At 39.1% G+C, this 24,165-nt stretch overlaps 3 protein-coding genes across 5 annotated transcripts in view; 2 read left to right on the top strand and 1 right to left on the bottom strand.

Moving 5' to 3' along the window:
• LOC104948903 (beta-1,4-galactosyltransferase 2) overlaps window positions 1-9,440 on the top strand; it is a 33,473-nt gene extending 24,033 nt beyond the window's left edge. Inside the window, exon 4 of the mRNA XM_010775138.1 lies at window positions 5,464-9,440. Coding sequence (XP_010773440.1) covers window positions 5,464-5,614 — 151 coding nt within the window. The 3' untranslated portion in view covers window positions 5,615-9,440. The remainder of the gene's footprint in view (window positions 1-5,463) is intronic.
• A 466-nt stretch (window positions 9,441-9,906) lies between these two features.
• Window positions 9,907-14,045, bottom strand: LOC104948902 (von Willebrand factor C domain-containing protein 2-like). The gene is made up of 3 exons (XM_010775137.1): window positions 13,463-14,045; window positions 12,778-12,907; window positions 9,907-12,104 (listed from the first exon to the last, which is right to left on the bottom strand). Exons 1-3 carry the CDS (start codon window positions 13,808-13,810, stop codon window positions 11,914-11,916), a joined length of 669 nt encoding a protein of 222 aa, XP_010773439.1. The 5' UTR covers window positions 13,811-14,045; the 3' UTR covers window positions 9,907-11,913.
• A 308-nt stretch (window positions 14,046-14,353) lies between these two features.
• Window positions 14,354-24,165, top strand: part of ccdc24 (coiled-coil domain containing 24) — a 17,282-nt gene continuing 7,470 nt past the window's right edge. For 2 of the 3 annotated variants that reach the window (XM_010775134.1, XM_010775136.1), the window contains exons 1-5: window positions 14,354-14,400; window positions 15,042-15,195; window positions 18,883-19,049; window positions 23,292-23,399; window positions 23,487-23,591. In XM_010775134.1, coding sequence (XP_010773436.1) covers window positions 14,363-14,400; window positions 15,042-15,195; window positions 18,883-19,049; window positions 23,292-23,399; window positions 23,487-23,591 — 572 coding nt within the window. In that variant the 5' untranslated portion in view covers window positions 14,354-14,362. Of the gene's footprint in view, window positions 14,401-15,041; window positions 15,196-18,882; window positions 19,050-23,268; window positions 23,400-23,486; window positions 23,592-24,165 lie in introns of all 3 variants that reach the window. The other variant, XM_010775135.1, reaches the window with a different exon arrangement.

Genomic DNA, 24,165 nt, shown 5'->3' with positions numbered 1-24,165 from the left:
AGCTTTTTAACCAACGATTGAACGATAACAAGAACGGCTCTCACCGAGTACGACTCCGTTCCCCTCGTTCGTACCAAAGAGCCGTTCAAAAGAATGGGCTCGTTCGCGACCGACACATCAGTTGTCAGTAACCAGGGTAGCCCTCTGATAAGTTAGTACGGTATCACACTTTAGGAAGCTGTGCTTTGAGCTTCACTCTCACATGTTCATGCTAATATAAACACAATGACTATGCTAACATGCTGATTAGCCTTGTAGTTCTTTTTGCTGATAGCACTAAACATTACAGCTGAGGGTGATGAAGTATCGGCACATTGAACTATTGAACTGATGATGATGCTAAGTGAAAATGTGATTGGATCACAGAAGTATGAATAATTCACCCTGAGGTGGTCTGTGCCAAATGTCATGTAAACAGACTGATCAACTGACAGTGCCATACGACATTGTGGCACCAGCAAGGAGAAAAAAAGACAGATCCTCATTTTGAAGTTGGTGGTTGATATAAACTTAAGTAGTATAAAGAAAGGATGTTAAGATATCTTCCAGACATTTTTTTAATGTCTCAGTCCCTTCCTTGAGGAACTCCAGATACAGGTCAGAGATTTACCAGATCACTTTATAGAATGTTTGTGTGTTTTTGGATTACTCTAAGATTAGGCGATGAAGAACTTGCCAACAGACATGACTTCAAGTTTACTTTAATCAACATTGCCGTTTATGACTAACCTCCATTGAACGGTACGGTGCCGAGGCCGTTTAATGTTCACATATTTTGAATATTAGGAATGAGTGTGAACCTGAAGTCCCTCTCATCTACAGCAGCAACCTACTACAGTGTCTTTGAGAAATAGCTTTTTTTTAACTGTTTACTTCTCAGGCTGTACACACGTTGGCCTGTCACTCCATAACACAGATAAACTGCTTCTCTTTCCACTCTCTGTCTTCAGGTGCAGGGTTGCCTTTCTGTTTGGATTCAGATTAATGATTGAGCCTTTTAGGAGAGTTTATCGGGAGCACACGTGTAATGTTGAGTTTACCAAGGGAGGCGGTGTCTCGACTGTTTGATGAATGTTACTAGATCATAGCACAGCATACACACATCCACATGCACATATATATATGTATATTTAAATACACATTCACTCAAAATGCACACACTCTCACAAAGGAGTCCATTCTCACAGCACTTTTGTTGAGAGGCTGGTTAGGCATAGCAATGAGATATTGGGATAGCGGAAGTAAGAAAGAGGCACATTCATCACCAGCCGCGGGTATCAGTTTGCACACACACACACTTTTTGTCTGGAAAACGGCACTTCATGCATTGCAAATGAATTGGTCGCTCGGTAACTTAGTTCAATATTCTATTCATATGTTCTCCTCCTGGGACAGTGCAGATACAGGGCGAGTGTTTGGGTGTGTGTCTGGCTTCTGTAATATTGTATTTACCACGAAGATGGCTTTAAGTTTACTGTCTCATTCAGAATCCATTACAGGAATAGTTTAAAGTTTTGGGAAATACTAACATCAGATAGCTTCAATATACTTATGAAGTCAGTTAGCTTAGCTTAGGATAAAGATGGGAAACATGTGGATAGCGCTGGTCTGGTTACAAAATCCACTTTCAAGCACATCTAAAGCACATACATTAACATGTTATATCTAATTTTAGCTCTTAAGGTTGCTTTGTCAGTAGTTCACATGTTACCATTGGCAAAAAGGGGGTGGAGCACCAAGATTGGTCCATAACAAAAAGGCGAATAACTTCAATACGCAATTACATATCATAGGCTAACTGTTTGTCGTAGGCTATGTGGGAGGCATAATTGCAATTATTCTTCACTGTGATTGAGTTAAAGATTTTTTTTTTTAGTACACATTTTATTGGGAATTGATTTTTAGTTTCTCATAATTACTGAACTGTGTCTTCTTCATTATCATGATATACTGAATACAGCTTCTCGAAGTCCTTCTCTGGGTAAAAGACCCCTGAATTTGAGGAGAACATCAGTTTACTAGTTGTTATGTTTGCGGGATTATTCATAATGGATAGAAAGACATGTTTTGGAGGAAAGTTAGCTTTCTCTTAGGATCCTTGTGAAGCTGACAATTGAGCGGCCCGACCAAGCAAGGAGGCAGAGGCAGAACGTCCAAAAATATAACCCGGTGTGGGCATTTATTAAACTTGAGCACGGGACACAGCCTCAATCTTGCTGTTCCTGTGAGCACAGTCACCAGCCGCAAGGATCTCACACACACTACCAGCCCCCCAAAACAGACAGGGCAACAGAGCCTAAATACACACACACACACTAATCAGCAATTAGACGCAGGTGGGGGGGAGGAGACAACACAGGTGCACACAATCAACAGCAACAGACATGGGGGAAGGGGGAACACTTTTCAACATAAAACCAGCAAACAGAGACAGACAAATTTAAACACAGACAGATGCACACACTACATACATTTCGCCACCAACAAAGCTACACAATTCGTAACGGAGGCTGAGATCTATGGTCCCAAAGATCACCTCTGTTACAATTCTAATTTTCATATTTAAAAAAGTTTGTATTATTCAAATTAACAATTGTGTCAAAATTAAAGGATGAAGAAAAGAAAAAACAGACAGGCCAGCTGTTTCCCCCTTTATGTTTGCTAAGTTAAGCTAACCAGCTGCTCATGGTAGCATAATGACATCCAGATGTGATGATCGATCTTCGTCTCTCTGAAGGACATTACACATTTTGGGAGGACTCACTTTTTCTCCATAAATGTGTCCTCCCAAAATGTGTAATTATTCCTTTGATACATTATTCTACAACGAGGTCAGGTGAGCCAGCTCAGAATAAACTATACCACACCAGAAGAAAGCTAAAATAGCGGCAATGACGAGCTGTCGTTGAAAACTTAAACCAGATTTGTTTTCCTGTGAGACCCTCAGTGGAATTGAAATAGAGCTTTACTTAGCCCAGTTAACAGTCTGAAAATCAGGCTAATGAATATGTAGGGGGAATGTCTTTGTCTCGCCCTCTAACTCTCTGAAATAAAAGTAAGATAAATGAGACCAAAAGGTTTGAAACGATAGTAGCCTACAGATTGAGTAGATGCATTTGATATCCTCTTTAGTCTATAGGGATTATTTTACAGCTGATAATCTCCGTTTTCTGATAGATTCATCTAAAGATTTCTCTTTCCCTTTATTTTTAATATCAGTGTATCTGCTCCCTCCATCTGTCACTCGCTTTCTCAGAGATAAATCTATCTATGCTCCATTTCTCTCCCCTGCCATCTAGCTCTTATTTCACGTTAAACCGCTTTCTTTTCCTCCCCTCCTTCCTTCCTTTACTTGCACTCTTTCTCTTAACCGTATTCCCATTTCCCTGTCTGAAAGAACTGGCAAGCTTTAGACCACGTTATTCTACTTATTTTTGATTGCAGTCAATTTTTCAAGGGAAAGATGCTTGACAAAAAATATTCCTGCCACTATTCAAGACAATAAAGCTCTTTTTGATTGGATTTTCGAGAGGGGAAAGTGATTCAGAGGAAGGAGAGAGATCTTCACTAGTCAGTTCTGACAAGGCTCTGTTGACTCAGTGGTCCATGTCGGACTGAATAGTCAACTCCAGTTGTTAGTTCAACATATCATTAGGCCTTTTTTTTAGCATCAGTCACGGCTGTCATTTAAAGAGTCGATGTGCGAGGCGGGGCGTTTGCACATATCAGCTCTTTCTCTGTTCACACACAAAGAAAGTGGCATTTTAAAGACGAGAGAGTTGTAAACATGCAGTTGGACGCATGCACTCTGTGGCCTCATTTCCATCATGACTGGTTGCAAAAACTGATACTTAAACGTGGTCGACAGGAGAGTTAGTATTGTAAATCTGTTTTAATGTCAGAGGTTGCATCATGAGACAGTCTGACAAACTGTGGGAATGATGTTCTCATCTTGTATTCTCAAATCAAAGCAAAATGTAATGTAAGAGCAGATTCGTACCGTAACTGCTGAATCACAGCCAATGGAAAACAGATATTCACGCATAATTCAAACAAACCGAGGCGGATGTGATGGATCACTCTGTTCACTGAGTCACTGTGCAGCGCTATAGCACCACCTGTTGGTCAAGATCGATATAGTAATCAAAGCTGCATGTGTACTTCAATTAAAAACAACCCCAGGGAACTGTTTCTTCTCTTGCTTTCACGTTATTGCACAGCTACAATTATGTAGAAGTAGAACAAATAGTTTGTTCTAGTCAGGGGTAATTCTTATTGTAGAAATAATGCTTTAAAAATAGTTTAGGATTCATTTGACAGTTGTAGTTTAATTACTTACTTATGACCTTTTTACTTCCTATATCAAATGTGTCAAACTCAAGCCCCGGGGGCCAAATCAGGCCCTTCGTGGATTTAATTCTGGCCCGCAGGATAATTTCTAATTACTATTATATTATGGCCCGCCGGTATTTTGCACGCACACCTTCACTCAATCCTGAGGGTTTCCTCAGCTGAGAGCCTGATCCCAAACATTGATGAACTTGCACCCGAGATGAGATGCCAAGTATCTGGCTTGAACTAGCATCACAGAGCAGCACACTGAGTTTACATGGATGTTTCCTTCTGCACTTTTGTTCTTGAGACAACAGGGCATGTTTGTTTTTTTCTTTGAGTGAAATTGTTTTTTTGAAGCTGTTGTTGGCCTGTGGAAAAATGTAATCATAAGAGATGACTCTGGTAAAGCTGCAGATAGAGCCATAAGGAATGAATGCATCTGATTATTTAATGTTTAATGTTGTTTTTATAGGCAATAATTTAAGCTTTGTTAGTTCCAGGTTTAATATGTGCAATAAGTTAGTTTCAATAAGTTTTGCAATAAACATTGAACCAGTCCGGCCCTCGACTGGTACCCATTTTTTTTATTTTGATCCACTGTGTATTTCAGTTTGACCCCCCTGCCCTATATGTATCGACCTTATTTCAAGTTTTGGGTTGAGCTTATTTCTAATGTCTTTGGCCCTTTGGGTCTACTATACTAAATGAGATGTATCCTGTCTGTCTGCACCAGTGTTTCTCAAACTGTTTCATACCAAGGACCACTTAACCAATAACAAAAACAAAAACACTCGCGGACCACCTAACTCCACAAATATAAAAAAACATTGTTTTTCTAGAACAGATTACAAATCGCCTGAAAATGGTACAAACAAGTGGCAACATGTGTGATGAAGGCGTTGCGCTGGGCTATATATATATGAAACTTAACCTCGCTCCATTGCGGAGATATTCCCGCGAGAGTGCGGAAAACGGAAATTTATTTATTTATTTCAAATGTGAAATGTACCAATATACTCACGGATCACTAGTGGTCCACGGACCACACTTTGAGAAGCACTGGTCTGCACGATAAAGTTGATGTGCTTTATTTCTCTTTTTCACCTCTCTCTCTCTCTCACCCTCCAGGTTTAATAAAATCCAGAACACGAAGAACACAATGAAGAAGGACGGGATCAGCTTTCTGACCTACAGAGTGATTCAGTTCAAGAGGTACGCTCTGTACACAAATATCTCTGTGGAGATCGGCAAACCACCGCCCCGGCCTATAAAGGGCTAGAGAGCGACAGACGAAGGGAGGAAGTCGACATGCTTTGCCAGGATGGAAAAAGATGAGCAGAAGAGGGAAATCAGGAGATCACATATCCTAGACATCTGGAAAGATGCAGGAGTTAAAGGACAGAGGGAAAAGTCCCAAGCACTTAATGATCTCTTTCTCCCTCTTTACTTTTTTTTTTTGTAATTTGAGTTTGCCATTTCTGTAACAAGGACCCAGGCTCTTTCCAACAGTTTTAAGCAGCCACTGGCTTCACAGCTCCTACCTTTGCCAATCAGTGACTTCAGGATTGAAAGAGTGTGGAGCAAAGCTTGAATATCAGTGGCCGATCAAAGGTTGGCTGCAAACTTGGAAGCTGATACTTGGAGTCTTTCATTTACCAATCTTCTGAAAACTGGAAGTCGTCCAGTGGCATATCGACAGAGGATATTGAATTTTTTCTGGGAGTTAAGAGATGAGACAATAACGTCATTTGAAACTTTGGAAACTGTTTTGAATTATTCGCCTTCATCGAGTGGGATTTCTTGAAATATTTGACCAAGTTCATATAAACTGAAGGGAAAATATTTTTTTCATGGATACAAAGAGAGAAAGGAGATGTGGTGTTTGCCGGATTGGAAATGGAATATCAGGAATAATGAACATGGTGAACAAAAAAGCTTAAAAACATTGTGTTTCCCAAGCATTCACAGTGATGGTCAAGAGAATAACATTAACACGATATGAAAACATGCAGTGATGCTCTTTAGACTTGTACATGAAAGATTGCCTATCAAAGAAATCGTCTGACGCTCATCTTTACAAATGATGGTAATAGATGATTTCATATTAAAATCTTTGTCAGGGAGTTTTGATCTAATTACTTCATCAAATCCTCCGATATCAATTAATGAATGTGTATTGTGCCTGCATCTACTGTGCTGGGACACGCTGATCCAACATGTTCGTCAGCAGCAACAAACCCCCGAGAACTCTCTTTTTGTTCTCTTTTTTATATACATATATATATATATATAAACTCAAACTTTGGAAGCAGAAACTGAACTTTTGAAGTAACTCATGTGCTGGATGCAATGACGTGGAACCACCTTGGGAAAGTCATCAAATCAAAGAACCGAAGACAAGGCGGAGATACACTGACAGCCCAGTCGTGATTCTAAACCCATGTTTGGCACAAATTGGAGATTAGGTTTCTGAAAGCTTTGTTTGTTTCCTTTCACCCCCTTGAAAAAAAATAGAGATTTATTTTTAGTAATCTGGGCTTTAAATGTACATTTTTGTCTCTACACGGTGCAAACGGATTGAGTTGCATTAATTATCTCCAAGATACTGATTTGACTAAGTAGTCATTAAAAAATCTGACATTTACCACCTTTACTGGACAGCAAGGGGTTAAACTGAACCGCCAGATTAGTAGTGGCTCATATTTTACAGGAAAAAGTGTTTTTTTAATTTTTAATTATCTCAATCAATCCATTTACTATCTCTGCTATCATTTTTTCTAAATCTTTAAGAAAAAGATGATCATATCCGGAAAGAGGAAATGATAGGTCGATATTGTTCTGCTGGTGGAAATGGTTAATTTTAAGACAGTAATGAGTTTGAGCAGTTTGACTGACATCTCTATTGCTGCTTCAGATGTTATCATTACCAGCTGTCAGCTCTTTATTCAAATCTACTTTATCTCACTTTTTCATTAATGATAGCTACATTTTCATAACTTTTCCTCATGTGAAAAATCCACAAACTAAATCTTAGATCATGACTTCCTCCATCCGCTTTATTGAAGCCTTTGACTGTCTCATGTATTGAACATTACTCTTCTTCCCTTGTTTTATTTTTCCTTGTCTCTACTGTTGACGCCTAAACACCAAACTGATGCCTTCAGAAGTGATCGATACTAAAGGGGCAGGGACGGTTATTTCTTATTTAAAAGGGTACAAATGATTTGGGTACAAAATTAATCGAGGAAGTTATGTGTTTTGAGATGTCATCGAGAAATTAAACAATATTTGTTTCAGTTTTGTACATTTTTAAATATTTTCACCCATCGAAAATGGTTAAACAGGCAGAAGATTATGCAACGCAGCACCTGTTTGAATTAGGTATCATTCAGGACAAATTGGGGCTTTTATTTTGGTAAAGATAATGTACAGTATAGCCTCCCCTCCCCAGCCTCGAGGCAATGATAATGCTCCCAGCTGATTGGCTCTCCGTTATCTTTGCTGAAAGCCTGTTGGACGGTTTGATTACTCCTCTCTCCGCCTCTCACCCAAAATGCATTCACACAGTCTTCCCTTTTTTCTTTGCATTATCTCGCCTTTCATTGCCTTTTCTTTCTTTCTTTCTCTGCCAGTCCAGGCTGTGTGTGTCAATGGCACTTTGTTGTGCTTTGCGGAGGGCCCACTTCAGGCACAGCTGTGTCTCACAAGAGTGCTTCTTCTTTCAATAGCTATCGACAGAGCCTCTCTTTGTGTCTCTGAATCTGTGCCACTTACTGTCTGCATCTTTATTTTTCTATCTCACTACACTTCCCTATTTGTGAATCCTTCTGTTTCCCCCCTTTGCTTATTTTTCCTTTTCACCTCCATTGATAATCTCCTGGTGATTTGAAGTGTCCTCAGTGGGCAGACTACCTGTTGAGAATAAAATATCTTCTCTATACTGTTTACAGCTTAACAAGTGCAATATTACAGATGTGTTCACATCCACCACATATCCTGCTTCAAAATCATTGTTTTCAAGCGGTATGTTAGGTGACAACACTTCTTAAAGGTTAGTTCTAATGCAGTCATGCTTGTTTTCCTCATATTCATCTCATGTATTTGAAATCTCTAGTGATCACTCTATTGATTTTAGTGTTCTGCTTCCATATAGGTTAGAATTGGAGCAGCATATGCCGACATATCCTGACTTTTAGTTTCTAGTATGTATTTAATTCATGGCTTCAAAGTACATGTTACATGCACACTCACAACAAGTAGAAACTACAGTTTACACTTTTAAGAAAGATTTCCTCAAGACCCCCTTTCTGGTTAAAGAACACGCACATTTCCCACATTTGAAGTTGTGCGTTAAAATGGGGGAAAATATTTCTGGAATCAGCCGCTGCCTCCATCTCACAGCTCTATTAGAGTATCACTTCCTGCTAAAGGCCCACTTTCATTACCTACACCTACAGCTCATTAAGTTTCGGTCAAGAAAAAAAACCATGTCTCGAGCCAAAAGCGATGTAACCCTGATGACCTGATTCCTTCTTACTTTTAAAAGCTCATTCCACAGCAGAAATGATAATGCAAATTGAACTTCAAAATTAAGATGAATTCCTTTTCATTAAGGCTACTCAAATATTACAGGCAACCCTTAATGGGATCAGTTACATGAAGAAAGCTGAGGAGTGACGGGTATTGGAACATGGATAACAAGAGAGGCCCCAATGTGTATTAAACAGAAACACGGGAGATATGTAAAAGATCAGCAGCCGAAACTCCAGCAAAAAAAGTATTTGAAAACATCTCATTCACTGGAGGATAGAAACCACTGTGAGGAGCGCTTGATGTTTCTTAATAGACTCTTGAGTTTTGAAGCCGTTCTACTTGTCAAGCTCACCTCAGGTGGTGGTATATTCGCAACACTTTTCTTCAAATACTTTTTTTTGCTGCAGTGAGCAGACGAGACTTCTAGGCCTGTGGGCGTTTTTAAACATTTACTCTAGCTATGTTTTTTTTGTACATTGAATGTTGAAAATGTTATATCTTATATAGAATGCATTACGTCATATCAAACCTACTTTTTCTATACAATCAATAAATCTGATGGTTAAAGATTACCTCACTGTGTTGTCACTCTTTTTTCCCAGGGTACTGAAGAAGACACTGCTGAATAAATAGAAATGTCATTATAAATTAGTTTTCACCTGGATCTGATGTAATCCTAGAGCCTTATAATGTAATATGGCCACTTTTTGGCAACCCTATTTCTTGTTTCCATGACAACTCACATTTCTGTTGTTTCTAGGGTCCCGGTGACTAAGATTACATTCAGCTTTACTCCTGTCCTTGATTCTCTCTTGTATTTTCTCTGTTGTACAAACCTACCATTAGTATGAACAACTCTGTATTGCTTCAAAGTTAAGCTCTTTTATGTTCTACTTCTTTTCTCACCCTTTTATGGTTTTGCAGGGTTTTGCTCTGGAAACAAACTGTCAGCAGAAAATGTCTGCAGGGAAATCAAGATGCTGTCCTCTCAGAGATACCAGAGCCAAAAGTCATTCAAATAAAGTAAAAAGACACAACTCAAGGAAAACACGGAGTGAGAGGTGTTTAATGGACATGGAAAGGTGTTTTGATTTGGAATACTTTACAAGATGCCGGTGAATAGTGTCGGCATATTTAATTACACTACATGATTTGTTGGTGTGATTCTTATTTGTTCCCTTTTTATTACAGGCCGTTATTTAAAGCTCCACTTTTTTTTTGCAGATTGTTAAATGAGGAGAACTACACCGAGAGTGGTTTCAATCATTGCATCTCACTCAGAAACACAAAGCGTATTTCACAAATGTCAATCTTTTCCTTTAACATTGAGTTTCAGATTATTGGGTGATATTCACTCACTTTGGTTTGAATGCCAATCTCCTCAGGAAAATATAAATGTAGAAATGGTGTAGTCATTCACAAAGTCTCATGAAGATTTAAAAGGTGTTCATAACCCTAAAAGTTTAAAACGTAATCCCAAACCTTACTGAAAGAGGCTTTTCACGGAGATTGAATGAAGCGAACTGTGTCAGGTGTAATGATATACTTCATACAGCAGCACTTGGGAGTCTTATGCTTAAGACTATGTTTAAAAAAACACGATTCAAAGCTACACATAAACTTATAACAAGACTGGTTTATTTTTGGTTTTCATTTAAAGGTCCCTCCTGTTTTAAGTGGTTAGATATTGACAAATAACAGTAGGAATATCTGCTGCATATACAACTACATAAAACAATTCAGATCTCTTTCTTATAAAGGTAAATGACAAGTGTACATTTTGAAAAGAGTGGAAATATCAAAAGGTTGTTTCTATGAAAGGCCGCACATTTGTTTTAGTCGATAACTTATAAAGCAGATCATTAAAGATGTTTTTTCTAAAGTACATGCACAACAAACATTGCTTGTGCCTATAAACTACTGTATAGTCATAATTATGTTAGGCCATAGTCAGATGAGTTATATTTCAATGGGCCTGAAAATTGAACTGCAGAATTTATACGACTGTTACAAATTGTTAATCGCTTTGCTAAGCCATTTCCTAGTCTAAATTGCATCACAGCTGCATTCATTAGGCTGGCGCATCAACCCGTGACAAGTCAATTACAATTTTTTTATAATCAAATAATCTCATTGGCTTTGTTGCCAAGCACGTCAGAATAAAAAAAAGAACTCTACAAAAGCTTACTCGCTCATTAACTCCTAGACTTTTTGAAGAAACCATGGCCAGGCAGACAAAATAAAAAACTGTAAATATCTGAATTTTGGTGATGTTTCAAGAGTTAAGCTTGTTTTTATTAGGTTTTCTTTTTGAAAACCATATTTGTTTGATTATGGGTTTTGTTAATGAATACAGATGTAACAGTAAGCTCAAGGGCTGAAGGTCAGGCCCTATACATCCAACGTCTTATTTGACAATACTGCCGTCCATATTATTGAATTGGAGGAGATTTAATCCTGTTTTCCTTCACTGTTTTCAATGGTTTTCAAGAACTACAATTCAGTTCCTTAACTAATGATAACGTATTGTCTGTGTTTCTTCACATAGATATGGCCGTATTAGGTTATTAGGGGGCCTACTGATCTTTCACTTACCAGCCTGTATGCACTGTTTATCCTGCCAACATGTGTCTGTCTGTGTCTTAGTTAGTTGGATAGAACACAACTTAATATGGGAATATGCACCATGGAAGCACAATACAAAGTAAACTAATAAAGGCATGGACTCAGAGCCCATCCATATGACAGGACCATGCTTTTAGATAATAATTAATTTGTTCATATTGTACTTTGCACATGATAAAATTGACAAAACCGTCTGACATGGAGAAAACCAGGAGTTTGTTAACCAACGTTTCAAACTCAATGGGTCTCATCAGTGTTGCAGAAATGTTAAACGAACAAAACTCCTTGTTGAATGGGAGCTAATCTGCTTTGATGGCTTTTGGAAGTTGCAGATAATCTCTTTTCAGCTGCAAAAGAGAATGTTTTTAGAGATGGAAGTTGATCAGACATCGGGGGATTGTATATTCTGCTGACAGTGAATCAGTTTTTATTGACGGATGGTTGTTCAGGCGTACAGTTTTTGAGGCGGGAGCAGGAGGCGAGGCGGTTTCCCTCCCAGAAGCCGGCATCCTGGCCATCGTGACAGCGGCACTTGGTGCAGGAGTCGACCCAGATGGGCTCTCCTGCAGGAATCACCTGGCTGCGGGATGCATTCACGTAGCAATTAGGACCTGCAGGGAGAGGAACAGCAGAGGTATGTAACTGCAGCTAGAAGATATTGAGATGCACATAGTGTACAATCAAGCAAACTCATCCAATGCAAATTATCAAATGCAATTGAATTACATTTGACAGAGATTAAATACTTTATTGTTCACTTTCTGTCTGCAAAGAGCATACATGTGTTTTTGGTTTGCATGTGCAAAACTGGTCTATAAAGGCACATTAAAAGACACATCACATCCATTCAGGACACATTAAAAAACATTATTTTACAATTGAAGCTACATTAAAATTAGCACCACACACTCCATGGTGAGGTCTGAATCAAGGTTAAATAAATAGATATAAAATGAGAAGTGCTGTCGAGAAAACTGCCTTCCAAAAGCAGCTGTCCTAACTGATTAAGATATTTTTTGTTCAAACATATTCTTTGAGAGGTTTTTCTTTGCACAGGGGACTCTTTGCATCTGTCCTGAGGGCGGTAGCATTAAGGAATGACTAAGGTCATCTTAGACTTTGCAGCTTTATTGTTGAACTGCTTTCCCGTGGTGATAAAACAGTGGGGTTTGTTCATACAATAGAGGAGATAAATCTCCTGTGGCATCTCTAAGAGGCCCTTTGTGCTTTATTGTTTATTCTTAAACTTACGTTCTAACTTTTTTAATGCTATTCCAAACTTACCCTCCTTGCATTCAGGGCAGCATTTCCCAGGCTGGTAATTGGGGTTGACACATGGTGGCGGGGCACAATCTGCAACTAGACAGCGGGCGATACCATCACTGTCACAAGTGCACTGCTCACATTCTGATGGCTGGGAAAACATATACACACACACAAATAGTGAGAATCAGCATCTCTCACCAAGCCCTTTTCATGCCATCTCAAAAGGGGGCGCTAGTTACCTTCAATTTCAGACTATACTTAAATTACATACCAACATACCAGACAGTAATTTATTGGATCAGAGTTCTGCACGGAAATACCCTGAACAATATATAATTTGGCTTATATAGGCCTATACTTATGATTATAACCTGCAAGCTTGTGAAATCAAATACATTGTTGAAATATATGCTTGTGCTAGTTACACAGGATTGCAGAACAGGCTGATACCTGTATAAAGGGAACTGAGGTTTACACATAAACAGTGCTGCTCACCTTTAGTTTTTATGTGTGATTGGGTTATTATGACAAAAACTCCTTGGCTGCTTACATTTTTCTTTAGACCTGACTTTCGAGAAGGGAAACATTTAAGTAACCTTAAACATGTAAAGCCCTAAATATACAATATTATAAATGGGGACATGCATTCCCCATCTATCCTGGAAGCACAGGCCAACCCTATCTTTGCAAGTTACGGGCTTACCTGGAAGTTCTGCCCCAGGTCGTACACCACTCCTCGGTACTCACACCCGATCTTCTCGCACCTGGGGCAGCAGTCGGACGGGTAGTGGCTCACATGGATGCATGCAGCCGGGAGAGAGGTGCACTCAGTGCGGGAACATGCAGAGCCCTCACTGGTGCATTCACACTGGGTGCAGTGATCAGATTCCAGAAAATACCATTCCCCCACGAAGTATATGCTCCCGTTGGCCTCGCAGGTGCCATCCTGTCCGGCGACTGAGAAACCAAAACCGGCCTGTGCGCAAAGAAGTAGTGCCAAAACGACCGTGCGTATTCTGCGCTCCAAGGGAGGGCTCCCTCTGAAAACCATATTGAATTATATGATAACAAATAGACCAGGTTAACAAGAAACATCCACTGTAGTCCAGCTGGGATTTGGGAGAGAGATTGCGAGAGTTATTTTACATTGTTACTGAACGCAAAAGTCCTTGGCGTTACCTCAGTCCTCCGCTGAGGCTGAGCAGACCTCTGGAGAGAGCCCGGAAGGGGGTGGAGGTTGGGGGGCATAAAAAGGGAAAGTTTTATATTCACTGCTTCTCCGAGAGTTCACACGCCAGTCTCAGCTGAAGTCTTTCCCTCCCCCAATTTAACATCTTGAAGAATATTAGTGCAGTCAGACTTTTACGACACTCCAGGGGTCTAGTGTGTTGTCTATGGGCAATTACTAAAGTATACAAAGCATATACATCGGTATTTATAGATAATGCATGACACTGTCATTTTGTAAAGCAAAAATAAACGAAAAACAACAACAAACGGTGGGAAATATAGGGGAAAACATTTTTGAGTGTTCTCTTAATAAAAGTAAACCAACTGTTGACAGTTAAGGCAGATCTCGCGATAACTTCCCATGGCAACTGGAATGTTTACCCTGGACAGCTTTGCTAGGTTCAAGATTGGGTGAGAATGTTTTTTCCTTTTAAGCAACATTACAAACGCATATTCTGAAATGTCTAAAACGAGTTATACACAAGCAGTTTATCATGTGTTTGTTGGTGTTAGAAATACACTTTGTACACCTCGTGTTTTGGAAAATGAACATGCTAGCCTTCCTGAGAAGACGGGTAACAGTTCACCTGTTTTTTCAATTAGCTAACAATGCTAAAGTTTTGCTAACAACATACAGTTGTTGTGGACAAAACTAGAGAAAGTAACATGGTAATTTGTATCTTTTTACCCATGCAGTGCAGCTTCATGCCCTTTAAACCTTTTTTGTGTGCAGAAGTTGTGAGATAAATATTTAGATATTTAACTTAGTCAGTATTACAGAAAATGCTCCATTACAAGTAGAGCTCAATGTAAAACTATACACATAGCAATTATATTTTACAAGATTAATAACAAATGTTAAGTTACATCTTAAAGAATCAGCAACGTTACTATCAATGTCAATTTACTGTAGTCGGGCAACAATTATTACAGTTTGCATAAAACTCAAGTAAAGTTAAATGGCTTGAAAATGACACTACCAGTGTTGAAATTGGTTTCCTCTAGCTACATTATATTTCATTTCAGCTTGTTTTTTGTTTCTTTATTCCTAGATTACCATTCCTATGCAGTCTCCTGATGGAAACCAGCTTCGGCCAGTCCCTGTGGAGCCTGATCACTGAGCATGTTCCTGGGTCAGAGCTGTGTAAGATCCACACAGCACTGGGTTACTCTGTAGTTGACATGTACATAGAGGTGCACACTGAGGTGAGTTTCATCCCTGCACTGTTTTTTTTAGCTTTACAATTAACATGTTTTTTAAGTTGGAAAATGTCTTGGTTCCAAAAATTGAAACACTGAATGTTGTAGGGTCTCACAAGAATACCACCAGACCTTTTACAATCATTTTCATTTTAGTTCCATTTCCGGGTGGATTAAACTATTTGCTCTGCTCAGCATTCCTTAGCAACAATTTATGATCTGCTGGGTTGTGTTATGTACGTAGTTTAGTTGGTCTTCATACACGCCTTCATTCCTAGACTTCCTAATAAAAGTGAATTGTGGGTTAACTGTCACTACGCTGAAATGCAGTCCAAATGTGAGCCAGGCAGACATACATCAATATTTTCTTTAGGCGAGCAAAACTCTCTGCCCCCAACCCTCTTGCATGGAAAGTACTCAAAATGACCTCACTAAAGAAAGACTTGGCTATCGGAAACATCCACTGCTCGTTAAATCAAGGTCACGGCTATTCAATTCTAAAGAAAAGCATGGTGACTCCTTAAGTGTGGTCACAAATATTTAATTAAATAAAATTGTCTATCATAAGTTCCAAGAGCTGAAACTCACATCATTCAATGTATTGTTTTTTTATTCCACCTTCCAATCCGTAACCTGAAGGTATTCAATAAACCTTATGATGACAAAACAGTGAAAGGCAGAAACAAAAGTTTTAAAAAAAAATCTAAATTGTTCCCTGCTGATGAACTTATCAACAAATCATTTTAGCTCTAAAGGAAATCAAACGTTACAGTGCATTAAAAAGGGCTCAGTGGTTTACCATTCATTTAAATATGGGGAAATGCGGCCTAGTCTACTGCAGAAACATTCCTTTCCATCTGAGTTACATAAGCGACGTCATGCCATGTTGCACTTAAGACCAAGTGTGTAGCTGTAGATTTCACAATGAGTTTCTTTAATCAGCACTTTCTGTGGGTTTTCAATGTCTCTGTTTTGTTTTGATTAAGATACAACTGTGCCTCTCTCCCCTTCTCTTTCCGTCTTCTTTGCAAAATCTACTCTCCTACCGGTGCCCACTTCTGTTTTTTCGTCTTGTGTTCTTTGGTGAAATCTCTCCATCTGTAGATGTTATCAGCCTGCAGCGGGCCCACAGGCCAGGGGCTGTTTGCAGAAAAACATGTTGACAAAGTCTGTCTCGCTGACCACATATTATTTTCGTGACAGTTGATATTTTTAAATGTTACATGTAAGCATTAAACAATCCCTTCGTCTTACCCACACACACAGGCATGCACACACTCTCATATTCAATTCACAATTACATTCTCAAATTAAATGTCTACCTACATTAAAACGATTTGATTTAAAGCACTTATCAAAGAAGCAATAAACTTGAAGTGAAACCAGAATGTTGTGGAGAAATTCAGTACACACACACACACACACACACACACACACACACACACACACACACACACACACACACACACACACACACACAAAACCAAGTAAGCTTAGTGAGTCAGGGGTTTGGTATAACCGGGTTAAAGAGGCTAATCCGCAACTGTTGATAAGACCGTTAGCAACACATTTTATTTGACTCTGATGTGTGTGTGTGTGTGTGTGTGTAGTAAATATAGTGTAAGTGTGTGCATATGTGTACGTGTGACTTTCAGTATTGCTCTGAGGTTTTTTTCACCTACAGTTCAGTGAATGCAGTGGTTGGCAGCTAAGCTCTCAGACGGAAATAAAGGCTGAGAGCTTTAAGAAATTTCTAGGAAACAAAACAAAAGCACAGAGCACCTTATTCTACTCCTTAAGTTATTACATTTACTGCAGGGTGGATCACTTCCTTTTATTTCGTTTTTGTCTCTCAGCCATGTAATGAATTCCATCCCTCAGTGAACCACTGTGAAAAGTAATAGTTTATCTGCGCACGACTCCTCCATTCCTCAACATTGCCATTCCGGCCTTCATCAAGGTCTCCATTGTCTCCGGCGGTTAGATCAGAGGAAACATTAGCCTCTCTTTTCAAGCCTCTGTACAAGGCCAATCTCTCAGTACCTCCCTCCAGACTTTCACTCTACTGTCTCTCTGCTCGGAATGCAAATGAGCCCTTTAAGTTAAATATATGAAATAGTTCAGCTTTTAGAAGGTTTTTTTAAACTAACAAGTTTCAACAGCGCTCACTGAAAATAGCTCCTGGATGAGATCACAGCTCAGGGAGAAAGAAATAAGATCCAGGAACAACTTGTTAGCTGGTGAGCCATGAAACATCAACACCTGAAGACAGACACAGGAAGCCTGTGTGTGTGTGTGTGTGTGTGTGTGTGTGTGTGTGTGTGTGTGTGTGTGTGTGTGTGTGTGTGTGTGTGTGTGTGTGTGTGTGTGTGTGTGTGTGTGTGTGTGTGTGTGTGTGTGTGTGTGTGTGTGTGTGTGTGTGTGTTTTCACAGCGTGCGAATGCTGGTATGTGAGCACACACATCAGCACACGTGGAAAGACCAGAAGCCGCGTGTTCAGTATCCTCTAGTGTATTCCTTTGAAGTGAAGTCTTTGACTGCAACATGACAGAAATGATCGGCAGGCAACAGGTGGGGAGGTGCTAATGGTATCCAGACTTCGCTGAGACACATGCACACAATTATTCACACACACCTTTTTAATGTCTTTTCTTATTTTACAAATGTTTCTCTTGGATTATGGTGAAATGTGTCAGTGCGTGTTTTGTGTAAAAAGGCACAAATGAGGTGCTGGGTATAAAAGTAAACCTATTCAACCGAATAAAGAAGAAGTCAGGCATTAAAGTTGACCATTTTTCTTTTTCACATTTCCTTGATCTGCTGTGATAATCCTATAGCAAAATGACACAGACTAAGAAGCCGCCTGTTCCCTCAGCCAACAGGGCTGTTTGTCTAAAGACATGGCAACCTAGAGTTCATCAAGCTCAGTCTGTGCTACTGAAGTGTTTCTACAATTACAGACATATTAGGGATTTATTTATGTATATTATTATTTTAAAGGAAACAGTTGTGTATGCCATATAAGAAGGACTTGTTGTTCCGATGTTACTCTTTTCAGAAAACATATATTGGTTAAAAGACAGTTCAGCCGTATGTTTTCTTACTATTTATTGTATCCTGTTCAACAAAGACAATGTGTAATGAAAAAGGGAGTTACATTATAGCATTGTGTCAGCATGTTCACTAGTTAGTGGTAACCTTTTTGTTTAATGTAAATATTTTCAATAGTTAGATTTTTTATGATACAAAATAAAAAATAAATATATTCAGCTCAATTTCTTTTTTATTCCATATCAGGCCAGGATATCTTTGAAGATAACTTGGTCAACAATGACTCTAAATCCTGTAAATACAAACAAAGTCGTGTTCAGTTGACAGTGAGTGAGAGGAATCCTGCACCTATACACTCACAGCTTCATTCCTTTTTCCACAGATTATTTTCAGATGTTGTCTACATGAGTCTCTATTAAAATCATAAAATAATCCTCACTAAATGATGGATAAATGCTTTCATTTAATTAGATTATTGCTTATTTTATGTGGACTGTCCACTCTACTTTTAAAAAGTGGTTCACTTAATCAAATAAAAAAATGTGTATGTGTCACATGGACTGATACAAAAGTGTGTTGGTGTTTCAATGTGTTATTTTTGAAATTATTTGATATACAACCACTTCTCTAATATTTTTTGAGGCGGAGATGCAGTACAAGATGTGGCAAGGGAAGCGACGAGGAATAAACGGCAGCAGGAACGGGACCCCACTCCCTTTAGCCGACCCCCCTGCAGTCAAAGAGCTGGTGAGAGCCGAGGTCAAGATGTTACTACACACTCTGAGAGAGAGAGCCAGCAGAGAGGGAGGGTAGGTGTAGCATCACACACACTCTACCATGCAGTATTAGTGAGTTATTGAAAGGTTTGTTTAATTGTCCTTTGCACAGATTGGGCTTTAATGTATGCCTACTTGTACAACACAAGGGGGGGGAGAATCATAAAGAAACAGTTTAACTATGTTTGAGATAGTAATAGGATTTTTATAAAAATCAGAAGAACCATAAATGATTGATTTTCCCTTTTTTACCGTCGAATTTGATTGTTTGAGTTAAATACTATGCAAAAGATATTTCAAGGCCAATAATAAAAAAATGAAATAAAAAAATCTGTATTCATTTAAGAAATATAAAGAAAAAATTATAAGATCATTATTCATATTTTATAACACGTCTTTACCAAAGATGCCCAACCTATGAATTTCTTTGTGTGCTGCTTTTGTTTTTGGACAAAGTGAGGATACATAAATTCAAATGGTAAAAAATACATTTTGGAAACAAGAGAAATCTCGACATTAAATAACACCACTGATTGTTGGGGAGGAATGTGGTTTTATTAAAGTGCTAGATTAGTTCACCCCACGACAGATTTGTTCTTAAAAAGCTTTATTTAGTTGCACACTATATGTCAGTCACCTCTCAGTCATTAGTTAAACTAAATGCACGAAATATAACATTTTGAAACAAGTCTTAGAAATATACTTTTCACTTCTCGATTTGATTTTTAAATGTTTAACAGCTACAGGCTTCATAAATGAGTTTACTTCCAGATGCATGATCAGCCATTAGATTAGACGTTTGAATGATTAATTTCCCTCATATCCAATGAATGCCATTTCTCGCTTTGACCTCATTTCTAAGTGTGGCTTTTTCCCAAGCCACAACACAGTAAGGATAAGTAGGTTAAGACACAGCTCTCACACTCTCTACGTCATTTCCCCCCAACAAAGGGTGCCATAAAAAGCTATATTGTGTTCCCATGTCACTTAAAAATGGGATGGAAAGCAAAGCAACAAAGGTTTTCGGCTTTGGGATGTTGCAAACTGGTTTAGGAATTGAGGAACAATGGGACAATTATAGGAGGCAGACTTCCATGCATTCCTCACCAAATGCCAACAAACACTAGATTTTAAAGACACAGTTCCTTCTGTCTTTATTGGATTAAATAAATGCTTTTACCTTAAATGGGAAGCTAAATAAAACCTAAATTGTAAGGTATGTTAAAGAATCTGTAAAACTGCCCTTTATTTAGTGGTTTGTCACTGAAGTGGACACAGGGAGAACACAATTAAGCGTGTGTCTGTTTCTTATTAAGCACAGTTAAGAGGCTGTGATAAAATTTTCTAATTGCTGATGGTTTAATTTCTACAGTTAATCTTACAGCTCAGGGCAGTGATAAAAAACATGTATGAAATACTCTGAGGAATGTGTTTCTAGTGGCAGGGTAGATCCGTTTAGTGAAATTGCCCTTCATCTTTAGATAACCTTAGAAAAAGGCCTCACTTAAGTATTCAATGTGTTTTAGTGCGGAAGTCCGAGTATATATGAGCTAGTATTTAGCGTAGCAACCGGCTCGATGCTGCCTGGAATGTTGCCCTGTGTCACCTCCGGTCTTGCGTAGGCCTTTCAGGGAAAAGCACAAGATAAGATGGATTGTTTTCCGTTTTGTGACAAAGCATTTACGCCCCGTCAGTTTGTTGACATCCTATTTAATGTGATTTCATTTCTTCTACCGTCATGTTGTTTAAGTATAAGCTGAACATATCTCTAAGGCCACAGGTCTGATGCCCACAACAGCACTGTTCTTTTATTAAAGGAGACCTATCATGCTATATTTAAATGATATAGTGTATGACCATACCTATATAAGGTATATTTATACATTTTATTTTTCAAAATACCAAACGGATCATTTTTTAGCCATGCCTCGTTTCGCTCATTTTCACTCTATTCCAAGCCTGTCTTTGAAAATTCTGAGCAGCAGCAGAAGAGGGCGGCATGAGCCGGCGAGAGTCACGTTACCATGTTTGCTGTGATTACGAGTGTGGAATAAACATGTCATCTCAGAGCAATGCATGTGTTCAAGCATATTATCAATTTGATCCAGAAACTGATCCTGAAGCAGCGGAGGTTTTGGTGGAGGTGCAAACATCCCGGTTGCAGCAGGACGTTTCTGAATGGTTAGTTGACAAGCTGTTGTCCCTATTTATTTTTACTCTGTTTGTTACGAGGCTTGCTACTTATTCCGTTCATATTTTGGCTAATTAGCAAGAATGCAATGTGTACAGTTTGTAACTTAGAGTTTGACCCAGCAATAAGTCTCTGAAAGGCGGGGAATAGTTGTGTGGATAGAGGCAGAGCGCAGCCGCAGGCAGGCAGAGGAGCAGGCTGCGATAACCCCCCCCCCAGGACAGGAGCAGGAATCCTGGGTACGTGAGTGTTAAAAGTGCATTAAACTGTTTTAATCCGACAGCCGCTGATGTGCACGGAAGTCTGTCCGTTTCGTTAACATTTGAATAGCCAAATGCACGGAAATCCGTCCTACAGTATATGCGAATGAGAGGTTTGGCAATGCACGTGGCCGTGGCTCATTCCCCTGATAGGTGGAGAGTTGACCAATATGCGGAGCACCTCTTTGTGACGTAGAAAAGTGTTGAAATCTGGATCCGTTTTTTTCAGATCCGTTGCAGCCCCTTTTTTAGAGATTTGGCTAAGGAGGAAAATAGAGAGGGTTGTGTTTTCTGACACTTGGTGAGTTCCCTGGAACACCGGAGACACATATTCATGTATAAAAGACGTACAAAGGTGCATTTTGCATGATAGGTCACCTTTAAAGTGTCACTGAGCAAGAGACCTTACAAGATCCCACAAGTCTCTCTTCTAAAGTGCTGCGGCCGCCTGGCCGGGATGTAAATGGATCACGAAGAGATTCAGTGAGAGAGTTTCAGAGGGAGAAATATAGCCCATTGTTATAAGAAGCACTATGAAGAAAGAATTTGTGCCACTCAGAGTGTGCCAGCACAAATTGCTTTATCTTTACGAGGTTAGCGTTGGTATGCTTGTTGACCTTGATGCAATGTGCTGCACGGTGTGTGTTTCAGGCCTTTGAAGATTTAATTAGACTAAGTCCTGAGTGTATATCAGTCTAATGACTTAGGAGCTAGCCCAACACATTTCCTCGATATAACACTTTCTCTTTAAAATGCTCTACAGCCCTCTGTTTGTCAATTAGGTTTGATTCAATACGCTTTGTTACCATGAAAACTGAGGAGAATATTGCCAAAGCCTCTAGATAGAGGCCGCCATCTCTCTCTCTAGTATTTTCCGCCAAAATTGTTTGCATGTGTGCATGGTCTTGATGTAATTTACCAAGAACACTTCTCTACATGTGTAGCGAAGGCCCCACTCTCTAATTTCTCAAAGCCACATCAACAGGTGGAGGGTGTAAAAATAGCTCTCATGATTTGAACCACTTGTGGGTGTGAAAATGGGAGTGTACCTTGTAAAAGTCAACTGATTTATCTTATTGGCTTTCTTCTGTGTGGTCCCGTGCTCCAGCTATCCACCCACACCCATGCCTAAATGTCATTGTCTGCGTGGCTAAAAAAAAAAAGAAGCATTTTCTCTCATATAGAGACTTTAAAATGAAGCAGCGCTGACCATGCTGTCGCCCCGCCTGCTGCTGCCTACACCATCTGCTTGTGTCTTTCTCTGCCAGTGGTCATTCAGAAAATATATTCCTGCTGCTGGTTATCTTTTCATCCCTGGGATTTGTTTTACTTCAAGATAATCATTAGATGTAGTCAAATGAGCCCAGCTCTATTAATAAAGCCCAGCTCTATTAATAAAGTAACAGACCAGCCTGCATGAAGCAGCAATATGAACATTTGTAATTCAATCATTCGATTAATCGATCAAACTTTATTTGTTTGCCAGTTTTTATAAGGCTAAGTGCGATTAAATGTCCTTTTTAAGTTTATTTTCAGTACACTACAATCAGCAAAAAACAGTGAGGCAGATATATAATTAATATAAAATGACAAGGATGAAAGAGTACATTTTAAAACAAGAATACAATAAATGTATTTAATATAAATACAAATAACGGCATTAAGACATTACAAACTCCAAACTAAGGATAGGAAGGTTTTTATTTTATATATTCTGATATTAACACATTCACTGAGTCTATGGGTTTGCATTCACTTGCTGCAGATACAGTAAACTAACTGATGATGTAATGTAAAGTAGTTTTTTGGGTGCTGTTGCTACAGGAACGGTGAGGAGCTCCTGTCTCGGTACAAACCTCAGACAGTGGACTACGCCCTGAGTCACTTAGACAGCCGGTACACCAACCCTGGAGAAGCTGATTATGTGGCCAGGTAAGTAACAAGAAAGAACATACAACAGAACTTGAATAATTTACTGAGTTTAGTTTTTCTTACTTGTTATACTTCCTTCTCCTTCAGACCGAGCTCCCGCTGCTCAGTCCGGTCCGACGCTGAAGATGAGGTCGAGGCAATGAGAGACAAGCTGAATGTAACTGACATCGATCAGGTGGTCGACCGACTCAAGTAAGTTGTGTTTGCCAAACTTTCTGGCTTTTGACTACAGCCCGAGGAGTACTGAGTTTCCAGGACGTTACTGGTATTGGTATCTGGAGCTTTTTAAAAGATCTGATATAACAATGTATGAATGATTTATTGTAACTAAGATACATATTATTCAGAACATTTCAGAATAAAATGTAATGGAGACACTGTTTCTGAATTTCCTCCAACCTAGTTTGGCAGGTCTGTGCTGCATTTTCTGTTACTGGCTGAGCAATGTATACACCCTTATTGACATATCTGATATTATATTTCTATTCCTACTTGCTCTTACCCTTTCAATTAAAATAATGGCTACTTGGGACTCCTTATGAAATGTGACATTCCTATATTGGTCAATTTAGTTTTTGTATTTAAAGAAAAACATTGGGAATACGATTTATTAAGTTGAATCAATCTTTAACCCCCTTGAAACTTGTAAACTACTACTGGTAGAACACCAAAACACATGTGTTATAATACTAACTAGCTGTGACGCATCATTGTGTGCTTGGCCATTTAAATAATGATATAATTCAGATGTGGTCTTTCAGTCAGT

The sequence above is a fragment of the Notothenia coriiceps genome, unplaced genomic scaffold (assembly GCF_000735185.1).
Source record: "Notothenia coriiceps isolate Sejong01 unplaced genomic scaffold, NC01 NC01_scaffold00015389, whole genome shotgun sequence".
Lineage (NCBI taxonomy): Eukaryota > Metazoa > Chordata > Actinopteri > Perciformes > Nototheniidae > Notothenia > Notothenia coriiceps.
The sequence above is the reverse complement of the archived record's forward strand: the minus strand, read 5'-3'. Positions and strand labels throughout refer to the sequence as shown.